Source organism: Apteryx mantelli, chromosome 3, assembly GCF_036417845.1.
Source record: "Apteryx mantelli isolate bAptMan1 chromosome 3, bAptMan1.hap1, whole genome shotgun sequence".
Classification (NCBI taxonomy): domain Eukaryota; kingdom Metazoa; phylum Chordata; class Aves; order Apterygiformes; family Apterygidae; genus Apteryx; species Apteryx mantelli.
This window is the reverse complement of record NC_089980.1, coordinates 83,755,311-83,781,980: the sequence shown is the minus strand read 5'-3', so window position 1 is coordinate 83,781,980 and position 26,670 is coordinate 83,755,311. Positions and strand designations below refer to the sequence as shown.

General features: G+C 37.2%; 1 protein-coding gene across 2 annotated transcripts; it reads right to left on the bottom strand.

Moving 5' to 3' along the window:
• Positions 1–1,460: 1,460 nt before the first annotated feature.
• GOPC (golgi associated PDZ and coiled-coil motif containing) lies at positions 1,461–26,305 on the bottom strand. 2 transcript variants are annotated; one of them, XM_067293806.1, is made up of 8 exons: positions 26,012–26,305; positions 15,159–15,323; positions 7,910–8,085; positions 5,741–5,906; positions 4,412–4,507; positions 3,402–3,566; positions 2,556–2,736; positions 1,461–2,049 (listed from the first exon to the last, which is right to left on the bottom strand). In XM_067293806.1, the coding sequence occupies exons 1-8, from the start codon at positions 26,303–26,305 to the stop codon at positions 1,931–1,933; spliced, it is 1,362 nt and encodes a 453-aa protein (XP_067149907.1). In that variant the 3' UTR covers positions 1,461–1,930. The 2 variants fall into 2 exon arrangements, with proteins under 2 accessions (XP_067149907.1, XP_067149908.1); XM_067293807.1 differs by lacking the exon at positions 15,159–15,323 and having other exon boundaries at positions 26,012–26,245.
• Positions 26,306–26,670: the final 365 nt, after the last annotated feature.

Sequence of the window (26,670 nt, the reverse complement as noted above, 5' to 3'; positions counted from 1 at the left end):
TTACAGCAGTGGATTTATCTACTAATATGTAGCCAATGTGTTCTAAAATTCATGAAGCTTCAGAAAAAGAAACATGCCTGGGGACCTGTTTCTTCTTCACACAGCTCTATTTTTAAATACTAGTTTCTGTTTGGTGATAATGTTTTAACTTAGACTATTTTTAAAATCTTCAACAGTACGCCATATGACAAGGACTATTACAAAAAATGAAACAAATAATGTAATCCCATTGAGTGAATGGAACTCATGCACACACACACAAAAAACAATCATGTAAATAGCAGAGTTAAGGGATTTATAAATAGCAAAATCTTTGAATAGAGTATATACATTTTTAGGATTTTTCTATAAACATATATATATAGTGCTCCTAGGAGAAACAAGTAACTGCGTTCTACATCACAATTTTGAACATTAGATTAATTGATATTACTCTAAAGGCCTTTGAGTTTTTCTTATGTAAGTACATCCTATACAGTAACACTTGCAAAGCTGCCATTTCACATTAGTTCCACTCTCAAAGTACAAAATCTCATCTTTTCACATTACCGTTGAATAGCCTGCAGAGCAGTGAACAGGAAAGCAGGCGATGCATGCTGAAATAATAAATGCTATTACAATATGGAATTTGCATATGGAGTATTGCACTTCACCAAAAGATCTACAAATACAACGAGAGAAACTGGCCAAGAAACCATCCATGACATTTCCATTTGCAACCATGCCTTGGGCCTTTAGATGTACACCAATTAAAAGCTACGTTAAGATAAATTGCTTTTAAGAAAAGGAGTAACATTTTGTTTCAACAATAAGACTTTTTTTTCAACAATAAGACAATTACAGGTTAACAGGACTGTCATATCATAACAGATAAGGCCAGACACCATATGATTCTGAGTACCTCCTAGGAAGCACTGTGCACTCAACTCTCACGTCTTTAAAGATTATGTTAATGTGAAATGAGTTTGTTCAGTACCCATCAAAAGCACTCAGCATTTCATAAGGTCAAGCCAATGATGACCAATTCAAAATATATAAAACCATTCCACACTAGTAGTAACCATATCCATTCAAAAATGGATGCTAAATTGATGATGCTCAGAAAAAAAAATACCAAAAGGGCACACATAATTGTGAATATTTTTTAAAACTGATTTTGCTTTTAAAACCCCATAATACTCTGTTTAAATACTTCTGGAGTAAGTTTCAAATGCAGAAACAATTGGCAGTGAATTGATTAAAACAATACTGCCAAAAGTCTCAATCACAAAATGATCATGGGCTGAAAGATCAAGATTAACAAGTACTCAGTTGCCCCCTTTGGGTTTTGTTGGTCTTTTCTCAAATAAAAGCTCTGTTTTTTGCCATTTTGAGAAAAATGTTGTCATTTTTTAAAGTTGCAGTTAAAAAATCCCAAGTAGAAAACTCAGGGATGTAGTAGCACAATTTATTCTCCACCCCACCCCCAAGATAAAGCTTTTTTCACACCAAACCGAACATCAGCTGTTCCTTTAAAGCATCAAAGGGACAAAATGAAGGTCACCACGCTGTATACTACTTCCCTTGGGATGTTTGAATGTTACCAAGCTGAACATATTAAGATTATCCTTTTTTTTTTTTTTTTTTTTTTTTTTTTTTTTTTTAGAAATCCCATGCTTTGGTGCTTATTATTAAAAGAAAATTCATTTCACATGCCATGTGCTAGGTAACAATTGCGTGTCACGCAAAAGACAGTTTTCCACATTTAGAATTGCTCACAACGAAGTCCTGAGGTAACTGCCTTTTTTCTAGGCAACAATAATACAGTTCCCTTTGACTTTTAAACATCCTTTTACAACCTACACTAGTATATGCAACTTGGAGCAGTCAAAAATGATTATCAGTTGTTCCCAAAAATGGGATCTGTCCAGTTGATTTTTTTTTCTTTTTTTTATGATAAAGGCTCAGCAGAACGGGCTAATTTGGGTGCAGTGTCTTCTAACGGAGCTTCAACCGAATTCCCCAGGTCTCCATTTTCATGTCCATCAATACTTGGTTTCTTATCAAACACTGCAAATTAAAAATAAATTTTATTTAAGGAAGAGAAGCAATCTTGGGAATCACAGATCAGTGAGCCTTACTTCAGAAACTGGAAAGCTTACTGAAAAGATTACTAAAATAAGAGCTAAAAGGCTTTTAGAAGAATACAACAGGAAAACAGGAACTGTTTCTACACTTCTCTGATCTAAAAAAATATATATTTGAAGAAGTCAACAAAATAATGGATTAATGGGAATCAACTAATCCTAGACCATAATCAGAAAAAAGGTGAGAATAAATTTGACTTTCAACTTGGAAAAGAAGCTAAAGAACACAAAAGTTAATTGAGTTGTATCTAAGTAAACCAGGCCAATGAGTGAGGGACCCACCAAAAGAGCTGACAGCCTAGTAGTAGGTTAATTGAATTAACAGAAGATTAATTTTAAAATGAATATAAAAACAGCGTATTCTAGAAATTGGTTTGCATATTGAGAATTCAGAATTAAAGTGCATGTAACACTTTTTAGAAAGCTTACCTTGTGATGGCTTGACATCCACATTTCCTTCTTTCCTATTAGAACTTGAATTTGCACCTTCTTCCAATTCATCAAGATACAAACGATAACGGTGTCCACTCTCATCCTCATATTCTACATTTTCATCATCTGAATCTACTTCTGGAGCAACATATACTACTTCAAACTCAATTTCGCCTCTCTAAAATGCAATCAAAATTACAAATTTACCTACTGCACAACTACATAATAGGATTACTGTGTTGAGCTAGCCTACTAAAACAAGTACAACTTGACCGTTGAGTAAAATGAATATTTTAAATATGCACCTGAATTAAGTTTTTATCGATTAAAGAAATGCAGCTCTATTGCTATGATTTACCAAAGTAAACTACCTAAATTTCTTAGTTGTGTGCTAGTAAGTTTAAAACAGTAACTTCTAATAAGTAAGTTTTCTGATAAATTAAGTGCATCTATTAATTATCTGAAAACAAGAAACAATGCAGCAAGAAAATTCTAGACCACAGAGCAACATTGTTTGGCTGGAGACGATCACTCATAAAAAAATAAAACAGACATCACTAAATAATTATTTCTGTGGGGACAACATAACAACAAGACCTCCATTAGCCTTATTGAAGGATCATTAGCCAATATGTGGATCTAACTGAACCAGTACTGACCCAGCCCTTTCTCCTTAGACTTCAAGACATAACAAGATTAAGCATAGGTGATATAGCTTCAGGAATCATTGTATCTTAGCTTAGCATAATTACTGCGCTTGACAAAACATCAATATCCTAGGTAATTCCACAGGTAGAATAAAGGAAGCATCTAAATGTGCCCACAGATAAAAGTGTAACTCACTTGTTGGGAAAGAATAGTTACAGCTTCTTTATGTTTGGCATCCCTTAGATTCACTCCATTTACTGCCAGAATAGCATCACCAACATGCAGTCCTCCACATCGATCAGCAGGTTGTCCAGGATGGATTTCAGAGATCAGTATTGGAACACCATGCTCCTTCCCACCCTACAAAAATAAGTATGTTTTGACTGAGCTGTCCATTAGCATAACATCAACATTTTAGTACTTGCTCTTTAAAGCACTTATTTCAGCTTTTAGTGCAGAAAATTAGAAAGCCTTCTTTAGATAAGAAGAATGCATGAGATGCTTCCCTTAATTCTTCTCCCCCCAAAAGAAAAGTGGACATATTTCACATATATACTCAAAGAGCAGTAGGAGACAATTCTGAATATAACAAGTATCAAAATCACACATAAGCTGATGAGACAGCATCAAAACCTCATATAATAAAAATAATAAAAAGCATATCAGATAACATTAATTTGCAAGAAGCAATATTCATATTTGGAATAAAAGTGTAACAGTTAAAATTTTCAAATTTTGGTGTAAAAAGTTAAAACAGCCCTTTTATATACATATATAAATAAATATATATATTTATATTTTTACTTATAAATGTGTGAGATAACAATATTTTTAAAAGCTATTCTACAACCACAAGAGCTAAGCTTTGAAAGTTAGTTCTCCGTCTGTTTCTGCTCCTCTAAAGACTTAAGACAGCTAGAATTCCCCACTGGCTAATTTGCTAAAGGGTCTAAAGCCTAAATCTATTTCTTAATACTTATTTAGTCTTTCTGAAATCATTAGTTTTACATAAATCAGCAGTTAACTATTTCCTATTCTATCAACATGAGTTGTATTCTTGATAGCGACTGATTTGCATAACGCAGCCCTATGCTTTTTCATAAATGCTAACAACAGATTCACTGTTCCTCATATTTTACAAAAGTCCAAACACAAATTTTATGATCGTTTCTTCTGTATCATGGAAAATAAATGCAAGTATTTACTGTGATTGAGATTCCTAGTCCTTCATGGTCGTCTTTAACTAGCAGAACTTTTCTGATTGGACCAACACCTTGACTCTTCTTTAAAGCATCTGGATCCTAGTTTGATGAACAAAAATAAAGCATAAATATAAGTGTGTGAACCAAGAAGTGCTGTATTTCTGTGTTTTCTTTTTTTAATTGTAGAAAGGCAGTGTATCAGCAACAGAGTTTTAGAGTAGCTCCAAGCCGGACAAACTTAGAATTCTCCTTCAGAAGAGAGGCTATGAAATAAGAAAAAGAAATTCACTGTGTGTTCCTGACCAGAATAATTATTTCAATTATTTCAACATCGAATGACGCACAACACAGAACTTAAAAAAAGGAAATCAGCCACATATTAAAAATATAAAGGGACTACAAGAAGGAATGCTGATCTCTGCTGAAAATTATATGACATATTATAATTTAAAACTAATCAAAAGATAAAAGAAGATGCAATAAAGTCCCAAGGAAGGGGTTGCTTGCTTGACTTTATTTTTATTATGATAAAAACAAAACAACCCAAAAGCCATTCAAATCAAATCTAACGAAAAGACCAAGTAAATAAAGGTATTTATTTTGCTTTTGTTAAGCTTCTGTTGCCATTCTACATACCCTCACAACTGCACATACACATATTCACCCACCAATACTTCATATGTAATTACCAACATGAGCAGTAATCTGACCAACTAAAGTATTCAGAACAGGTCAAAGTAATCCGCTTTCTGGAAAGTCTGTCTCTATGCACTGAACCCTAGGCTGATAAACAGTTCATGTGCCAAGGTAGGTAAGGTGAGTTCTACCATGGCCACCACAGTGAAATGCCTTTTAAAGGTTTTATTTTAAGAAGCACCTTCCAAGGGAAAAAAATTCAACTACTTTACAGAGTGTCAAGTGAAGCACTTTGCGCTTTTTTTAATTCAATAATAATTGTCAGCTCAACTCAATCCTACAATGTTATTCTTCATGGCTTTTTTCTAAAATTTGCCCCACATTCTGAAATGTAGGTAACAAAAAATATGCTGCTAAATCCATATGTATACACATGCATATCAGAGATTCAATTTTAAAAAGAACTGAGTGTTCCTAGGTAAGTAAATGGAATTGTAGCATCTCTCGTGGCCATTATGGAGACATACTGCTCAGGAGGAAACTGTCCTTTAACATATAGAAGAATGATTTATTTAAAAGTGACATATAAAAGAACACAATATTGAAGTGAGAGAAAACAGGAAAATGAAGAACTAACTCAGCTATTTCCCATAAATCCTGGAAATTACTGAGGAATGGTTCGCCATTTCAGCTTACATGTCCTGGTGGCGCTTGCATTGGTCGTTTTAGATCATTCCGACCCCGACAGGCTCTAATAACAGTTTTGTGACGGTGAAGGTGTATTTCTGCCTCAAGTTGATTCCAGAGCTTGTCATGAGCAGGTCCCTTCATATCGCGGCCCAGTAACTGAATCTGCTGCACCCTACCCAATGACAAAAAGTAAGTAAGTAACATGCTATATCACAACTGAAAATAAAGGCACTGTACTACTCATATCTACATCTGGCTACAACACACAGTCATGCATCAACTAGTGCAAGTGCAATAACTGTGCACGGAATTGCAACAGTGCTGAGCCTGTTAAACAAACATGTATGTGCATATATAGACTCTTCCTAAAAGCTTAAGGACTTGTAGATTCATCTAACTTGCAATATCCAGAAAAGCTTAAAGCACATGACTGTACTTTGTAAAGTGAGGGATTTCAGGTTTCTTCCTTTTGCTGTATTAACAGCAAATACAAGATTTTTATTTATCTATATGCCTTCCTACTTACTCTTAACTTTAGATGTGCCTCAGGAGCTCCAGAGGGAAAAAAACACAAGGCTGGGAAAAATGGCCATTTTATGACTGTGTGACAGAATACATGTCAGACAAAATACATATGAACTTGCAAGAACGAGGAGAAGTAAATGGTTGGGCTCCCCCATGACCAAAGGGACAAACCCTGTTCTCAGAAGCCTTAAGGGACTATCTTGTTTATCACAAAATGAAACCATAACAGAGGCACGCTTTAACATAAGAGAATAATTATTGTAAAATTTTTATAAGAGGAAATTCAAATCTAGCTCTAATAGCAGCAAGGGTCTCAGACCCATGGTAAAGGAAAGGAAATCAAATTGCTAACCCAACAAAAACATATTTAGTAGTGTTTATGGCAAGACAAAAACTAACTATTTCTGAATTGCTGCATGAACACCTCTAGCAAATTAATGGACCATGGGATGGCTAATACAACAACATAGAGGTTAAGACAGCTGCAGAACAAGGCCAAAGTGACAGGTTATGTTCAGTCAGATTTGGAACTGCAGCAGCAGGGACAATGAACAACCTGCCTGGAGAAACTGAGGCAGTACAGAAAGCCATCGTCCATGGCATTCTGAGGAGATAAAAAGACTACTCAGAGTGTGGGACCTGCCAGACAGGATCAATGCTGCAGACCGCGGCTTCTGAGAATTAATTGTTGTGGAGGCAACCATCATCTCCAACCCACCTCAACACATAGGCAGCCTGACCTGGCCCCATGCTGTCAGTGTTAGTGCAAGGCCTCATGCCTTGCAGACCTTAGTGGGTTGGGTGAGCTCAGGAATCTGAGAGTGCTTATCATAACTTTGGCACTGTGCTGCTAATACTGACCATGATTGTATGCTGCTAAGTTTATTTTAGTTATTCACTGCCAATTATCACAGGTAATCATGTCATAGTTATATTGTAGTCATATGCTGCCAAATTTAAACAAGCATACCTGACATCCCTGTTTCTGCTATTGCCATGCCTGAGTTATCATAGTTATATGTTATAGTCTAGAAGTTATTAGAGACCATGACATATATACTGCAGATAGTCAGAGTTTCTCTTCTTATCAGATCATACCTCTGCACACTTTTCCTCCCTGCTAACAATTTTAAAAGCTAAGGACACAAAGGATTAGAAAACAAACCACAAATAACTCATTCTTAAAAATGCAGTAATGAAGACTTTGTAACAGGATTATTTATGGAGAACTTGTCTTTTAAAATTTCTAAAGATAACTAACAGAATGTGTGACTGGCTTCATTCTGGTCACTCTCTTAGATTAAGCCCTAAGAAGACAATAGTGCAACACCTATCAACACGGTCAGTCCAAAGCCTAGGAAAAAAGAAAAGTTAACAGATGCTACTAGGAGATGCTTGCTGCAGTTATAAAAAGGAGTGAACAAGAAAAAGTTTGGTTTATAATCAATAATAGGACAAAAAAAAAAAAATCTGCTTATATCTAACTCTTCCAAGGTGTAACTTGTATATATATTGTTGATATTTCCATGGTGTCAAGAAATGCTTGGATCAGGACAGATTGTATTATACACTAGGCAGTACAAAAGAACCCCTTTATCAACAAAAAAAGAGAAAGAATCCATGCTAGGTACACAAATTGACTCTACACACCTTCCAGCTAGTTCCTTATCTAAGTACTTGGCTGCCAATCTCGCTCCATAAACCTCTGCCTGAAGCACAGCTATGTGTCGACGAAGTGCTTCATTTTCCTTCCTCAGCAACTTCACCTCAGCTTCCAGTTGAGCTTCTTTCACTTTCTCTTTCTTGTTAGCTTCAAGTTCTCTCTCCTTTACAAAAAAAGGAGAGAAAAAAAATTGTTGAAGAGTTTTCACTAAAGTTATTAATGGAAGAGCATTTACTGTTTCTGCACACCAGCATGAAATAACTCTCCTGACTATAGGAGATGCAGTATCACAATGCAAAAATTATAGTTCATTTATGATAAAGGCATCTTATAATGAGCCACAGGACTCTCAAAATTCAAATTACATACTTCCTCTAGAATAATTACATTAAATTTTTTTTCTTCCTCTTCCTTCCACCCCCCCCCCCAAATAATTTGGAAGGAGATTTTCTAGAAGACTTAAGTGCCCAATCTCACTAAAAGTCAATGGGAGCTAGGCATTTAATTCCATAAATTTAGCTTTTGAAAGTCTTACCTATAAACAAAACTAAACCCAAAGTCTTCTAGAGCAAAGATCCTATAATATCTGATTACGCTTTAAAATTAAAGTGATTAAAATCAGAATGCATTACCACACACTAAGAAATATTTTGATGTTCAAATACTTCGTATGAGACCAAAGGTACAGTTTGTTTTTTCAAAACATAAAAAGACATGGTCGTCAAGAATATGACAGACAGACAAAGGCAACTAATTATTTGAAAGAAACTGGTAGCCACACCTTTTAATTTTGAAGATTATTGGAGTTTGATTTTCAATAGTAGTAATATGGGGCATATTCTTCCACATGTACATATCTAGACTGACCCACAAGTATCAGCCTCAGGACATGCCCTTTCAGAAAGGTGTCAGAAGCAACTGCTTTCACATGCGATATACTGTATCTGCCTGTACCAGCGCACTTAGACTGGCTCAGTGAAAAATCAGCTGCTTGCTCCTCCATTACTATTCCTCCCCTGTGTTAAACTAAGGTATGTCAACAAATACACTTTGGAGGAATTTACAGTTCATGAGAAGTTGCCCAAATAAAACTAGACATCTGTCACTGAAATGTGAATTAATAGCACATAAAAGTTTAATGACATTAAGGAAAGGAGATGCAACCTTCATAAATCAGATGAAGCAAACACACCCATCCTTATGAAATGATATCACTCATAGATTCTGCGTTTTGGAGCTGGGGGCTGGAGGGAAAATATCCAAAACATTCAAAAACTATTACTTGTAAAAGTCAAATATGTTTTCTAGTTGACAAAAATCCTTCATAGACAACCATCTTACTTAATGCTCAAGCCTTGCACTAAACAGCAGCCAAAGTACATCATCTCAGTACAGGTATTCTTAATAGAGCAGAGCTTACTCCTTCTGAACAGACACTCACAGGAAGAAAAGATGCTATGATCCCCCACTGCCAAAAGAGCCTAGTGTTTAGAGCACCCATCCAGTGAAGCGGGGGACGTGGGTTCTAGGTTTGTTTCATTCCTAAAGGATTCAAACAGTCCTGAAAATACCAGACTTCAGACTAGTCTGACTTTGACCGGGGACAAACTCTTTAACTTGTTGAAATGATATCACTGCGAAAAAGAAGTGGAGTTATTTGGTACTGGGGGATGGAAGGAAGGAAGAAGGAAGTCAGCTACCGCAGCCAGAGGTCTGCACTCCGCTCCGGGGAGAGGAGGCCTTGCATTCGACACTGTGCTCCCAACATTATTTTCATTCTTCTTATGACCCCTTAGCACAAAATGCATATATTGCAGGGAAAGACACTAATGGTAGTGCTTCTTCCTGTCACATGTAAGAGGCAAAATTTAAGTAGCTCAGATATCATCCTTACTTTTTCCTGTGTTCAAATGAGACATTCATACAACAACAGAGAAAAGATTATTTTAAAGATAGCAGAGTAGCTATAAAACCATAAAATACTTTGAGGTGATCAATATTCTTTTTAAATTATTTAAAAATGATTTTTAATATGATCAGATGTCAAGGAAGTGTTCTGCAAGTCTGTATGTCTTTAAAACAATTATTTTCCTGCAAACAATCAAGGAAGCAAAGGGTTTCTACTCTGTGGTCCAGCCAGGAACATTTCCAAGTTAGACTCCAAAGACCACAAAAATAAAGTCAGAGATTCTACACATGAGGATACCTACCCTGACAAACTAAAGAGAAATTAGTGCAAAACAGCTTCATTAAAAAACAAAACAAAACAAAAAAACCCACACACCACACTAAGAAAGCTATCCTCCTTCATTGCTTTTCTCATGAAAAAGAAATTATGGAAATACAAGTTACTCCCATAGTGGTCAATCCTAGACGGACAGAAAATCTACAGTACATTATCTTTTCCAATACCCAAAGCACTAGAGTTAATGGAACTAATAAGCACACTATTCTGCAAAATCTGCTTTTGAGAAGAGCATGTTTGATTACTTGTATCTTTTGTATATGGTTTAATATCACTTTTACAGAGTAGGGGGAAAAAACACAGCAAATCAGGAAAACAGTAAAGGCATAGGATCTATTACTGTTCCCTTTGAATAATGGGAAATAGCCATAAAAAAATTAAGCTCCCCATAATGTGCTTTTGAAAACATTTAGAGTACCTAAAGAGTACTGGTACCAATTACACTATTAGACAAATAAAATCAGGAGGTGCTACTGAAGAAGCAACAGGACAGAAACAAAATTCTATAGAATTGGCAAGACAAATCTGTTATCAAATTGTAAATATACTTATTCACTTATCCAAACCTGGACATAAAACCATTAATATGGCTGGTATTATCACATTCGAGAAATTAAGCAAGGTTGATCCTACCTTCCCAAGAGAAGTATTTTCACAATACATAGGTAGGTATTTGTAGATATTTGCCAGCAAAACAATTCTGAACTTGACGGACTTTAGTATCTCCCTTATCTCTTAAATATTTTTATCAGATTAGATGAATGGAGTGTATTAAACAGTTGCACATAGTGGCCAAGAATTGCCTAGCATATTGCTCAGGAGGAGTGGCACTAAGATTGCTTGAAATCACTGCCATTTCACTTCCTGCAATTTTCATATGGACCCAGCTGCAGACCAGGTTTGATCCCATAAGCACATTAGAAAACCTGGCACACAAAGCCATTTTGGTTCTGTCCTTCGGGCTGGGGCTTGTCCTGACAGCAAGACAATTTTTTCAACAAAACCCCTTTTGAACTTCAAGACACACTCATAAGCCAAGAGTTTGGGCTAATTTACATTTTAAAAAATAGAAGTTTCTAAAATTATACCAAGTCTCACTACTGTAATGATGGATGGGGCTGTTCTAATTCACATCTGCCAGCAGCCAGAGGGCAATTACAAAAATTCAGGAGTGCCGAAACACTGGACTGCCTCTGCCAAATACTTGAGCTGTTAGAAGGGTCAGAGTTCAGACATAAAGTTAGTTTTACAGCAGCTGGGGAGTTCATATACAGGTACAGAGTTCCTGTAACATTTGCGTTAGCTATATACAGACTGCTACGACTGCATCAAGTTGCTCTAAATATTATAGGTCCATTGGTTGTTTAAGTATTCTCTTTTAGAACATCTTTTACTTGACCAGAATTTAATCAGATATATAAAGGTACACTATTCAGACTCAACACTCCATTTTCTTTCTCACTGGATATTTTTGTGCTTTAGTTACTGAATAAAAATTCATAAAATAGAACTTTATAATGTCTTTGCACATAAATTATTAGGAGTTACCAGTTTTCTACTCAGAAACAAAGCTTCAGAAATACATGAGTTCCTTGACGTATCTGAAATACAACTTGAGAGAAGAATTACAACCTCCCCCAGAAAACTGATTTGCTGAAGTGATCTAGGATATTTGCTTAGGCAACCAAATGTCACATAGCACACTTTACACAAGGAAAAGTTGACAAAAAAGATATAAAGTATGATATATAAAATATTTCATATTGCACTGCTAGATGTGTACATTATTTATGTTTTATAAATTGTAAAACAGATTAAAATTTTGTTGAGGTGTAGCAAGAACAATCTTTCAGAATGTCAAGTTGTCAGTAATAAACAAATAAAGACTTATGAAAGAGACCACTAAAACCAGTAAAACAGAACAACAAACAAACAAAAAAATTTTTTCACACAGTATCTTGTCAACTTACAAGAAGACTGAACAAGACAGATCTGTTTTGCCAGTTTCTAAGGCCAACATATATAAGTCGCTGCACAAAACAAAGCACTGTTTTAAACATAAATAAAGGCAATCAGAATACTTACCATTTCTTCCACAGAAAGGACAGACTTAAGACAGAAGAGAGTTTCATAATTAGAGAAACAGGCAATGGGAACTTTAAGAAAAAGCAATAACATGAATTCTGAAAGAAATGTACCAGCTGATTTTGTATGTCATTACTGGGGATTAAAAAATAAGCACAATACTGTAATCGTACTTAGTGGCAATTTTGGTATTATGCAGTGGAAATTATTATCAGAAATTTTAACCTTATTGTAGCACTGAAAACAGTATTTTCCCCTAAAAATACAAGGAATCACTATAAAGAATAGCAGGATAACATGAAAAGTATTGTAATATTTTAATGAGAAGAAAAGCTCCTCTTTCAAACAAAAGACTGCAGATTTACTTCTTAGCTCTTCTGAACTTAAAACAGGGGGTTTAACTGATGGATAAATAACATATGCAGCAGTTTTTTGAAAGGATCATAAAAATATAGTTTATAATATAATATTTGCTACACAGAAAATTGATTTTTCTTTTCAGAAAGGATAACAGGATATGTATTACAACAGAGACATGAAGGATGGAGAAAGGTAGCCAAAAAGATATATGAACTGCAAAACAGGAGAAAATTTCAACTAGGCAACTTTATATTCTTACAAAGTCACATTATCGTGCCTGGACTAACCAATATACCACTCCTGAAAAGGGATTCAAACTAAACTACATGATGCTATCAATTGCTTAGTAACCTGAAACATTTAAAAAATGTCTCAGTTTACCACTGTGCACAATTTCACAATTCACAAAGTATACATTTAAATTAAGAGTCTACATGTAACAGAAAAGTGGTTGTAATTAAAAAAGAAGCAGGAAGTTAACTAGTATAGAACATCATTTCCCCATCACAATTTCTGTTGATACTATCTCTCTTTGTCCTCAGAGAATTTCTGACTGCCAGAAGGTCAACACTGAAGTTTTTATTTACTTAAAGCTCAGACTTCCTAGGTTTGATTGTCATTTAAGCAGTTTCAGTTTTCCTTGCTTAAGCTGTCCAGACCTTTATAGTTTTCTCTATTTAGAACAGCTTAAAGAGGAGTTTCTCTCCATTAAAACTATGGAATCCATAAAGGCAACGTAAAGCAAACTTAAAAGATAAGTCCTGAGGTTTATAAAAAAAGAAGCACTCTATGGAATTATGGTGAAAATGTCAGATTAGCCTTTTAATAAATTCAACTTCAACATAGACAAAATCCCAAACAATAGAAGAAAAATGTACTTCTTATTCTCAGCTGTGGGAAAAGACTCCTGTCACTAGCACAGAGATTTAATATATCTTTTAAAATTGCTTATAACAAAGCAGGAACATTAAAAATGAAAACATTGTAAGTATAACTCTCTGTGTCACTCAGAAGTTAAGTCTCACTAAGCTTATTAAAACTTAGGGACCTGAAACATTCCTAAATTTGGATAAAAATATTTACTTCATGTAAGTGTGCAAGCTAACACTTACAAAATACGTGGTGATATTTAACTGATATTTAGTTACAGATCCGCAAAAATTAATGATAGTTCTATAGAAACTTTATCAATCATTTCTTATTTGCTTAAGTTATAATTTGGAATAGAATAAATTATGTACAGATAATCCAGAATATGTCACTCCAATACTGAACATGCAAATATTTAGACCTAAGTACATATAAAACACTTTATGCCTACATAAATTATTATGTAATTATAAATAAGTTCAGTCCTGCATTAGATATTTTAAAAATATTTTAGATACCCATTCAATAAAACCAGTTCTAAATCCCAATTAATTTTGTTTTGTAGTATGTGTTCGGATATACAGTGCTTCTGAATATCATATATTTGACAGACATGCTCTAATTCAACTGTAGCTTTTGGATCTGAAATAGGAAGGATTCAGTTTAGTCTGTTAATCAGTGATCAGCACAGATAACCTTTAAGTTTTACAATCTATTATTGTTTCAGTGTGCATTAAGTAACGATGACCTAGCAGAGGCAACTAATCTAACGTTCCATGTATGCTGGGACTAGCTATTTGGAATAAATCTGCGAAGCAATTTTAAAAAACAGTCAGACACCTAGACTTTGAGTTATGCCCACAGTCAGAAGCCACAACCTCTACAGAATTACTTTACTTTTCTATTTAAAAATGTCTCGGTGTTAGAGCATGAAATTGGGTTGTGTCTAGTAACGAGGTAGTTTTTCATACTCTGGTTATCAGTCAATTACAATTACTTGCACAGATATTTATATATTGGCTACCGTTAACTGCTGGTGGTTTTGTGAAATTTGCAAGTTCTTCAGAACCGCTCCACTAAATTATCACTGCTCTGCCATGTTCCTTTCTGATAGTCCACTGAATGTAGGAAGGGACAGGATAGTGGACGGATAGCAGATGTATCTGCAGCATTCTGAATGAGAAAGCCGGACAACAGAGAGAGGACTGTGACACCATCTACCCTCTCTGTGTATGGCAAAAAAATCCCATTCTTGCGCCTATCAGAGTATTGCTACATAAAAAAAAAGACATCACTTTAGGCTTTTTTATGATACTTTACATTTTGTTGTATTTTTATATTAGAAGCTATTGTCTTTTTTAACTTCAGTCTCTGTAAAAAAATTCTAAACCATCAAAATATTTTTTTATTTTACTTCAACAAATTTAAATTTACTAAGAAAACAGTATATGTAAAAATAGCATCTTACATTCTTAATTCATTATTCTGATGTTACTTAGATTATTTTAACCGTTGCTAACAACCAACTGTAAATGTTATTTAAAAAGAAAAAGCTAATTCTCTCCAACCTTCTTAAAGTTAAAATTTGCAGTCAGTCTATTTGCATCTTCCAAGGAAGAACTTCAGCAAGGAAAGGAAGTATAACATAATCCTCCATTCAATCCCCCCACACTCACCAGTTTTGCCTTAATAGTCCCAGAATCAACACTCTGACCAGTTTTGGCATGCAGCTGAAGCTGAACGGCGTGGAGTTGCAAAAGCTGATCATGCACTTCCTTTTCCAGTACTGCTTTTTCTGCCTGAGTTTCTGTCAGTTCAGACTTCAGATCAACTAACTGTGCCTGGAAGACATAACCCATCATAGTAATCAGAGCAGTGATTAAAATGGGGTCATCAGACCTATGATACATAGATACATTTGCTGCTGGTACATATGTGCTACACACAGTGTTAATAGAGGTAAGAGTACACTCTGGCACAAGTTCGTCTGTAGCCCTGCTTAAAGGCGGTATCATTAACAGGCCTTTCTCCTCCCTAACTGCTACCACATTTGTTCATCCACAAACACAGTGTCAAACAATCATACCGCTGAAAATAACAGTAGCCAGGTTTTTCTGATGCAGGCAACAGGGTTTTTCTGATGCTGATGTCCACGCTGAAATAGGGTAACTGCATTTAACCTACAACAGGATTTACAACCATAGCAACGTAAATTCAATTTAAAACTTAAATATGATGAAATCTTTTTTTTTTTTTTGAAAAAATTCACTACAATTATTAATGCAATGCTGAAATAAAATAAGCCAATTTACAAGTGGTCTATTATCATCAGCTTAACTGCAACAGTCAATGAACCGGGCAAACCAGAAGCCATGAATTAAAATGCCACTGAAAATGTGCCTGTAGAAAACCACAGATAGTCGTTAACTCTAAAAATTGGTTATGAAACATTTCACATACAGTTTACATGCAGCATTTCTATCTGGAATAACAGAACAATTCCAAACATACTTACCAGGCTACTACTTATCCTTAATTTCAAGTGGCATTTTATAAGATAAACTACACTTATACAAGCTTTGAAACTAGTATTTATCCAAGGAAACACAGAAGATCTCAGGGGAAAGGAATTTTAATCACACTTTTTTTTTTTGGTAAACTCCCAGATTTTTTTTTTTGCTTCAAAGCAAGTTAAAGGCAAAAAGGAGAAGTCACTGATTCTTCAAAAAAAGTCTCTCACATGAAAGCAGTGTATTTTAGATATTTTAATAACATTATACAAATGTATTTTCACACTGAATATCAAATTGCAAGCCAACACTCAACCATTTAATTAAGTAAATCACTGCTTTAAGAGATAACAGTAAAAAAAAACAGGAAGGATTTGACCATCAGTGGGGAGTACTTATTGGGTCTAACTTTAGGTAACTAATTTAGATGGACAGCTTGCTTAAGCTTCCAGCATAATTATCACACATAAGTAGGCTCTTGCAGAGGTGATCCAGAGCACCTAAATTAGAGTGCAATCGGATGAGACAGGTCAAGCCAATGTCCAGCTTACTGCTGCCAAGAAGAAGGATCTCCCTTATCTCCCCCAGCTTTCCCCCCCTCACCAAATGCCTCAGGAACCAGGATGGGAAAAATCCCTGTCAAGGAGCTCAGCTGACTTCAGACCCTACTCCCAGACTCCCAGAACTCAGAGCAGAATCGCCCATCTCTCTCCATCCACTTTGATGGAGCCTGGACGGAGAAGCCTGGCATTTCATTTGTGCCCAAGATGGGGCTACACACACTTCCTCTTTCTGACTTCTGGAGTGACAAGAAAACTTGAATAACCTGCAAGCTCTCACAGAACGCTAAAGCGGAAATCACCTTCTACAGTGAACTATACTATGAAGCCATATCACTTCAGTGAAATGGGCTACTTACAAAACTATACTGTTCTCCCTAATAACTAGCCATTGCTGAAGTCTCTCAGCTATGGATATTCTACCCTCAAACACAAACACACACCTGAACTAAGGTAGCTAAAAGATACCATCAGCATAAAAGGCAATGATATAGGATAGAGCAGATGACTAAAACCTTAATAATGACGGCAGAGTTTGACCCATTCACAATTTTACATGGGCAGACTATAATGATATTGGTTCTACTAAAAAAAACAAAAACAAAAAAAACCCAAACAAGCAAACAAAAACACCATTCGCTGATATCCTCTTCCTTTCAAAAGGGTGCTAACAGTTAATATAGTAAGTTTTGTAACTTATTATACACACATACATTTTAATTCAAAATGCCTGGGTAAGCAGAAGGTAGCAGAACAGAAAAGTTGCACCCATCTAACGTTGTCCAGCCACACCTTGTAAATTTGACATAAAAGGAACAAACCAGTGTTCAGGCATCACAATAACATTTGTTTCTCTGTGCAAACTGTAAAGTGGTGAGAATGATAGCTATCAGTTTTGCAACATGAGTGATGCTCCAAAGGGGTCAAAATGAGACTGTCAAACTCACAGTAAAAAACAATATTCTGTATAAGACCTAATATTTAAAATCATATTGTGCTGTTTTAATAAGACCAAAAAGAGAAAGTTTGTGCATCACAAAAATGCACATGCATCTGTGTGCGCAACACGGAAATAATCTATTTACATATTATAAAAGGTTATAAATCCATCCCAGAAACAGATGTAGACAAGAGTCACACCCAAAAGGAAGTGCTGGTATCAAACCTTGTGATCTACTTCTGTGAAGGCTGATTATAAATCTTTACATTATTTCATAGAAGTTCCACCTTTTGCAGCCTGGCCAGCTTATCTAATTCTCCAGACCAATGTAATACAACTAGCATGGATATCAACTTCTAATACTGTAAGATATTTTAAATACGACAAGTAATGACAGCCCTTTATATTACTCTTCCTAGCAATGTTCTTTATCTACAATTCCTCAATTCTGCTACAAGAAAATCATATGAAAAACCCACTAGAAAATTAACAGCTCCACATGCAGTTTTGGAAGATATTCAGTAGAAAATGGGGGGGAGGAGGGGGTCAGTGGACAGAAGGATGAGCACGACCAGGAACTATCAATACGCTCATTCATTCTGCAAGCACCACTTGCTGCACCAGGCAGGGCTTCTATGGAAAGCGACGGTGCCAGATCATGCAATTATAGTGTTTCAATTTGCATGAACGTAACAAAGATAAACAAAGGTTACATAGGCAACTGTACCAATCTTTTAATTGGCAGATTTTGGGGAAGTAATCTATAACAAGACTGTCAAAAGGAGAGAGGCCATATCATATTGTGAAGGTCACCTGGGACTGCTCTACAGTTTGTCAAGAAATCAGGTGGGAGCAGGAGCAATGAACACTCACCACAGGAGAAAGTTTACCTTCATGGTCAGATTTTAGAAAGAGCCACCAAACAGCAAATGGTAGAACAGAAATTTTCACAGGGAACAAAAAGGGGCTGGGCTTGAGGTGAGTTTTTATATTTAGTTTCATTACATCCTTTAAGTAACTTCCTGGTTCAATCAATCCAGCAGAATAAATATATGTAAGCCTTTCAGCCAACTAAAACTATAGAAAAGGAACAAAAATTAAGACTTTATAATAATACCACATCATGCAAAGGCAGAAAACGCAATTCTGAGTCCCATGGACACTGAAGAAGAGGGCAAATAGAAGAGTTATCTTACTGTCAACAAAGTTTCTGAACTTGAAGGAATTGCCCATGTCCATGGGCAGGAAATAAAAGGTCATTTATCTTATTCCACTAGAGCACTAATATTTTTTTATTTAAAACAGCATACAACTGGGCAGACTAGCAATTATCATGGAGCAGTTAACTGACTGCAAGGTAACACCTTGGTCTCTCTCTGCTAACTCATTTGTGAGTCCATACCTTAGGCAACACACAGTTAGTAACAGGGATTCACACTGGAGCATGGCTAGCAAAAGTATGATTTAATCATGAAAACATACATCTAGCCCTACAGCAGACAGATGGAGAGAGAGATGGAGAATCTAGCAGACTGGACACAAGACCCACAGGTATTTGCACAACTCCTTTCCTTTTCATTCTGACAGGTGTTAGCAAAGTCAGTGACTTCTGAGGTATTTTCAGCTCTGTCTCTGACTCACTGAAGTCTTGGATACTCTGCTCAGACCAAGATCCATAACTGGAATTAGGTGCCAGTGGTAATGGGAAGTGCCTCAGTCTGGGCGTTAGAGTACAGCCGAAAGCTTACTGAAGTCAATCAGAAAATCCCCAAGGGGGTTCTTTATTACAACAGGTCAGACCACTTATTTCAATGCTCCGCTTTTTCTTCATAACTCTTATCTATGGACAATGATCACTAAAACTTTCTGAAGTGTTCTGAGACCCATATATGTTTCGGTTCAATAGTGGCACCTAACTGAAAATACTGAGCAGTTATATAAATGAGTCAGTCTGGGAAAGCCTAAGAAAAAAGAACAGCATTCCTGACAGAATCACTTTTTTCTCCGAAGTAGCTTATCAAGCACGTTCTCCAATTTCTGAATAAATATATTTATATTTTTATTAATTTCTTTGTATTTACTGCTCCAATTATAATCCATTAAACTTTCATTTCAACTGTTTACACTATTAATTACACAAACTTTACTCATTGCTTTCCTACCTCTTTCCTCCTCACTGTTCTGAGGAAAAATAAACAAACCTTGATCTGTTTGGGGAGAAGGAGGAAGAGTAAGTCTACAAGTTGTTTCTTTTTTTCTTTTCTTCAAAGTACCAGTAAACAAATTCTATTTCAGAAAGCTGCTGCCTTAGATCACCACCACATTGGCCTATAATCAAGCTACCTTTAATCTCTAATAGAAAAGTCTACAATCTGAGTAAATTGCAGATCTTGGTCAAATTAATCAAAAAATGGAATGGAATATTCATCTTCCAAACAACTCAAAACACACGGATGATAACAGACAAATAGCTCCCAAAGGCTAACTAAATATTTACTCAATTTTTGATATATTATGCCATTTACCAGATGTTTTGTATTTCATAGAGATTTTACACCTATGTAGATTAAAACCAAATTTCATTTGAAATAGCCCAATAATTTTAAAATTACTCTTTTTTTCCTTAGAGGACAACAGACAAAAAGTCATGGCAGTAAACAACAGACAAATAATTACTCTGCAGAGCACTCAAAAATATTATTGCAAAAATTAAAAAGTTTCTGTAGACAAACAGGCCAGACAAAAAGCGTTTCCCTTTCGGAATCAACAATTCTTATTTCCTGTTCAAGCAGTTATGAGGTATCAAAGAGTAATGTTCATATAAATGATTTTACAATAAAAATGCATTTTAAGGTGTCAATATAAAATCAGTTCAGTTTAATTGCTGGGATTGATTATATTTACAGTCATGTAGCTTTTGAAATCTTTTTAATTAAGAGAGAGAAGGTTTAGAGCCTTAGGAAAAAAAGTAAACATCACTGGGATCTCTTTGGACTATTTTATAACATATTTAATCATCTCTTCATAGGTGGTCCCACCTCTGAAAAAAAAAAACTTCAGAATTACTCACCCATCCACCTGTACATTTTTCATAGAAAGGTGAGTGTTAAAACAGTTAACCAAAAATCATATATTTATAGTAGCTCAGATCTGTACTCAAGGATCCTATGCTAAGTGTTGTACATATACAGAATAAAAAAATGGACCTTGCCCTGGACAATTTACAATCTAAATATAAGAAGTAAAAGATGAATAAACATAACATGAAAGAGAAGGACAAGTATGGAGGTTATTTGTGTAGTAGGAAGTAGACAGATGGCATGCTAAAACCACGAGTTAACCATTTTTTCATAATCAATGCTGCAAAGGATAGCTTGAATGAGGAATTAGAAGGTGGCAATAACACGGCCTCTTAGACCCAAAACATCAGAGGAAGCACACACAGGATTACAAGGTTTTAGAGAGCCCAATGATGGCAACTAACATACTGTGCTGACAGGAAGCAATCAGCTTCTCAGTACTGAAAGCAAGGGAAAACAGTGGTTGGAGGCAACCAGGGAGGTGGCATTGTCAGAAAAATGAATGACAACTTTTGGCTTTGGGAGTAGCTTTTTCATTTTCTGAGTTATCATCCCAACAATTTCTGCAGTATGAACAAGAATTGTATTTGGGTTAACAGATACAAAAGAATATCTAAGACTTATCTATTGCCCAGACAGGAGGACCCAAAATAGGACCGAGTTGAAAACGAAAGCCAGGTTATAGGCCTGAATTCCCTGTCTATCAAAGTGAAATCAGTGCTTTTTGAAGCACGTAACAATATGCTTTTCAGTATCTCAATTCAGTGTCTCTAAATGCCAGCAGCCAGGAGTTTAAGAAGCATCAGAAACAAGCAGACTAGCAATAAAAGCCACAAAAACTGTTAAGATTGCATAGTTTTTACCTTGGTTTCCTAATGAAGGCAGTCCTGTGCAATCATTTTGTCTGTATGTCTACATTTCTCCTGGTTTTACCCATCTTCCCTGCTGCTTTGAGTTGAATATTGTTTTCCAGGTTCAACCAAATTTGTCTGTGGGTAAAGGTGTGTATGATTAAAGTTCCTGCAACATGCAAGTTTTGGCCAAAACAGCAGCTCAGCAGAAAAGAGAGGCCTATTAATGACCTCACTGAGGGAAAAGTGGGAAGAGACAGATCTTAGGTAGTTTGTTTAATCCACCCCCAAAAAAGAGGTAACAGCCAGATGGCTAAGCAGCGTATGTGCAGTTCTGAGCTAGTAACTGTGCTGCTGACTCTTGTCCAGTCAGCAAACCAAAAATGCATGTAGATGAAGAGGCACAAGGACATTGTGGTGTGGAAACTCAGAATCCATGGGAAAGAACTGGCAATGCCTAAATCAGAAGGTGTTAGTGACTCAGAAGGGTGGTGGACATTTGCATTATGACAAAAACATTTCCAGTAAATCAGCAGGAAAACACATTCATTAATTCCATTGATTCTGTTATTAAGAAAACACTAACTACGTACATTTTATAATAGCTAATAATATGACAGAGGTTCCCATCAGCTTTAGCTGTTATATGAATAAGTTACTTGCAGAAGAACTCAGCATATAGGAACGTATTCCTATAAACCTGCTAACTGATTCTAAGTTCATCAAGGACATAAAACTACATAGGTGATTAACTTCTTAAACATACACTTAAATGTTTTCCTAAACTCTAGCATTCACATTGGCTTAAGCCAACTTAATCCACTGGCTTAAGTCAAGACACACAGAGTGCTCCACTGGACATTCCCTTCTAGTTTGTTCATTTAAAATTGCAGAATCAAATTGGCAGTCGCAGTGCCAGAGTTAAGGTCAAGTTCAGCTTTCACTGAAAGTAGAGGCACATCGACCTATTTCTTTTACTTCTACAAAACTGCCTTATACAGAACTTTCATGTTTTGAAATGAACATTTAAATGATGTTGTACTTAGCATCATATATTTTTTTCATACCAAATGATATTTGAAAGGGTAAAACAGGTCTTACTAACTTCCTCTAAGTTAAAATCTGAAATTTCACACACTGACTACCAGCCTGCATCTGCTGATTTATGATGCTTTCAGAGAGGGAGAACTACAAAAATTTCCTTTAAAATGGCTGTCATCTCCTTTTGGTCTAACAGCCTGAGGCCCCTACTGTCCTCCATCAAGATATACTCCCTCATTTGTTCAATGTGTTGTACCCCATGCAAGTGAAATCAAGCTGACATTAGAAAAGATGGTGGCCTCTAGCATCCAATGTGTTTTTTCCTCTTTAATAGCCTACTTAATTTAACTCTATCCTACTGTGACCAGTAGGAAAAATATGAAAACAAGTCCTCCTTCTCTTCAGTTTAATTAAATGCTGCAAATGTTATTATCACAGTAGTATGATTGCAACCTTTTGTCACTCTAAAGCACAAGCAAATGTATCTGTGTACATTCATTGTGCAACTGCATACCTTCAGGTTCCTTCCAAAAAACCCTAACTCTCAATACATCATTTTACCTAGACCCTTTCTTTCTCTAGCAGTAGGTATTACCAGCCATGCCAAAACATTTTTTTGTACCGAACTCCTAAAAGGGGGAGTTTCTGTCAACAACCAAACCACTAAACTGAGCCTCTTAAGAGCAATTATATCAATCAGAGAATGCGTATTAAGCTGATAAAGAAAAGCAAGGTCTGAACAGCTTTTCTCTTTTCCTGTTGGTAATGCTATAATATGACCAAACAGTTCTACTAAAAATAAAGAAACAGAACTCACAATCAACAGGATGGTATTCATAATTTTTTATTATTACTTTGATTTCCCTTTGGGAAATAATATCACCCACTCAATAAGGCAATGGCATGCAAAAGTAACTGCAGCAGTAAAGTCTTAGCTTCTAACAGTCACTGACATACTGAAGTCAAAGTATTATCTTCATCCAAGTAAAAGGCATATTTCCGAAGACAGATTTAATGTATTGACTTGAATAAATGTTTGTACTTAAGTAAACTTTGGCTCATGACACTTTATGAACATAATGAAAACTTTAATATGAAGTGCACAAGCACCATAAAATTACAATTGTGAGCTATTAAGAAATGACTGTAATTTTAAATACTGTATGAGATACAACACTTTCCATTTTAAAAAACAGTAAATCCACTGATCATATCTTAAATTCCAGTATTAATCCTGGTGAGTTCTTTGAAAATTGTGACTGTATCCTTCACTCTGGACACAGAGGCTTTTGATTAGACATCTGTGCATGTAAAAAGACAAGACACTCATTCTCAACAGAGTAGTTCTTTTACAGATTTTAAATGGCAGTTTTCATTTCAAGTTTATGGGTCTAATAATGATGAGGTCCTAAAATTAACAGCTTTCAAGGCAATACTGTAACCTTCTACATGTCTATTTAAATGATAAAAACTCCTGTACATGTATCAGGCCTAATACAAGTATCAGTAATAAAACTATTTCACAAAATAAAAGGTTTTTGCCTCACTTCTGAAGTGCTCCCTCCAGATTCTCAGTACCATTTTTTTTATCAAACTGAATTATTTCTCACACTTAGACACATACACTAACAATGCTATCGAAACTTCTAACAGTGCTCCTTTGCTCTTCAACTCATTCACAATCGAGGCACAGATGTTCAGTTATTAGCTGCCTAACCCCTGACAATTTTAATTAGATACCAAAATATCTTTCAGGACCTGAGTTTTGTTTTTTTCTTTCAAAATATTTAAGCTTGAAACAACTTTTCAAATAACTATTTGCCATGCATCACTCATTCTCTTAAAATAATCTGAAAACTCATCTATTTTACAAGTCTGTGCAAAACGCCCACCATGCCCATGTAATACACAATAAATACTGATCGCCCACTATAAACTCATAAATCTTAATTTACTACGCCTATACAATTAAGCTCACAGTAGAGCTTGATAGTATATATACAAATCCAGTACTAAAAATCTGTATGACAACCTAGCAACACAAACACAAAGAATACTGCAAACATCACTACAGTAAGTGTCTGGTGAAATAAAGACTACAATGAACAAAGCTCTTTGTCTAATGGGGTCTTTATTCTACTCTGAAATATCTTGATTCTCAGCTAAACTCTATGAATATTTTGCACAACAATGCCTTCATACCAGGAAGGAACCAAAACAAAACCAAGGCCATTTTACTTACTTTACTTCCTTCGGCAAAGTACTGCAGAAGTGCAGGTTACAGTTTGAAGACTCTTAAATTCCTTTATTATAATCTATATAATACGGAGGATTAAAAGAACTTAAGTCTGTGGTTTACTTGTCTACTGAAGCTCTTAAAAAGGACATATCTTCATGGTTTCCGAGAATTTTTTCCCCTTGCTCCTATATATTCCAAATTTCCTAGAACAAACAGTAAAACCCTAAAAAGCACAGCCTACAAGAGATACTGAAGAAACTGGGGTTTTAGCCCAGAGAAAAAACGAAGTGAAGGAAGACATAACAACAATCTTCTAATATGTAACAGAAAGATGGGCAGTTATCATCCATATCTGTCAGGAACAAGATAAATGACAACATCTACTAAAACAATGGAGATTCAGGTGGGACTGTAGCTGTAAAAGGCCATTCTGGCAGCCAGTGACACCATATTTCCCCAGAATCTCCACAGCTCTCCAGCTCCTGTGCAAGTAACAGGACCTGCAGTCCCTCCTCCCGAGCAGCATCAGCACCAGCCAGCGTGGCTCCAGCAGATGCTTCTCCCTTCCTACTCTTATTGAAGTTCTGCATTAGACACGAGGAAAACTTTCTGACAGTAGGGATAGTTAGGCATTATTCTCTTCACAGAAGGTGCAATGTCCACGATTAATTTTATGAGACCAAGTTAGGCAGAGAGCTACCTGATCTGCCTTGGAGCATGGAGGAACAACAGGACCTCCTAAAGTCCATCCCCAAATCATTTTTCAGTTTCATTTACTTGCAGGTTGGAATAACATTCTCATTTTGACCACCGACTATAAGCTTTAGGTATCTTGACAATAAGTCTTTCCCTTTTTCAAAAGACTTACTGAATTCACCAGGGACCTGATGCAAATGTAAAACCAGCCAAAGACATCTGTTGCTCAAGAGAAAAAGGCTGCTGCTGCTTTCAACATCAAAGAGACCTCTCTTTTGGCATGCACCATGCTATAACAATCAAACCCAGCGGATCGGCACGGCCAGGCCCGACTCCTGCGGGACAGCGCGGAGCCTCCCAAAGCTCAGCGCGAGGTTAGCCCTCCCCAGCTGCCGCTGCCTGGCACCCGGCGGCCACGAGGCACTTAGGGGCTCTCGCGGCCGCTCGCACCGCCTCACACGCACGCAGGACGCTCCTCGCCGCCGCTCGCCATCCGCCCCAACGCCTCGGTGCAGGGCGCCCTGGGCACGAGGCACTGCCGCGGCACAAGGCCGCCCCCCCCCCCCCCCACACACACACCAGCTGCCCCCGGAGGGCCTCCCCCCCACACACCTCCAGCTTGTGGTTGATCTGGGACACGGTCTGCGCCTTGTGGCAGAGCTGGGCGAAGCAGGAGCTGAGGCTGGTCATTTTCTGCCGCCCCTCGTAGGTGATGTCGGCCTGGTCGGGGTCGATCTCGCCCAGCAGCAGGTCCACATCCACGAAGGCCTTGTCGAACTCCTTCTCCAGCACCTCCAGCCAGCGGAACATGGACACGCCGCCGCCCGGCGGCGAGGCCGCGCCGGCCGCGCCCCCGCCGCAGGCCCCGGCGCCCGGCCCGCAGGAGCCGCCCCCCGCCGCCGACATGCTGCCGCCCCGCGCCCGCCGCGGCCCCCCGCGCCCGCCAGGCAGGGCTGGCGCCCCTCAGCCCCTCGCCACGCCGCCCCGCTCCGCGCCCGTCCCCGCTCCCGCCCCGCAGCACAAGGCGGCGGCGGCAGCAGCAGCAGCAGCAGCAGTAGCGGGCCCGGCTCGGCTCGGCTCGGCTCTACCGTGGGGAGCCACGCAGGGAAGCGAGGCGAATGCGCCCCGCGCGCATGCGCCACGCCGCCGACACTCGGCCGCCCGGCGGCGAGCAGCGAGCGGCTCGTGCTGCCTGCCACAAGGCCAAGCCACGGCAGGCAGCAATGGTCGAGCCCCAAATCCCCGATCTCAGCCGCCACGCCTCCGCCCCG

Excerpts from the sequence above, each read along its gene's own strand:
- GOPC (XM_067293806.1), bottom strand. The coding sequence starts at position 26,305 with ATGTCGGCGGCGGGGGGCGGCTCCTGCGGGCCGGGCGCCGGGGCCTGC. Across the intron at positions 4,508-5,740 it reads TGCAAGCGCCACCAGGACAT|GATCCAGATGCTTTAAAGAA; the intron begins GTAAGCTGAAAT and ends TCATCAAACTAG. Across the intron at positions 2,050-2,555 it reads GGATGTCAAGCCATCACAAG|TGTTTGATAAGAAACCAAGT; the intron begins GTAAGCTTTCTA and ends TTTAATTTGCAG.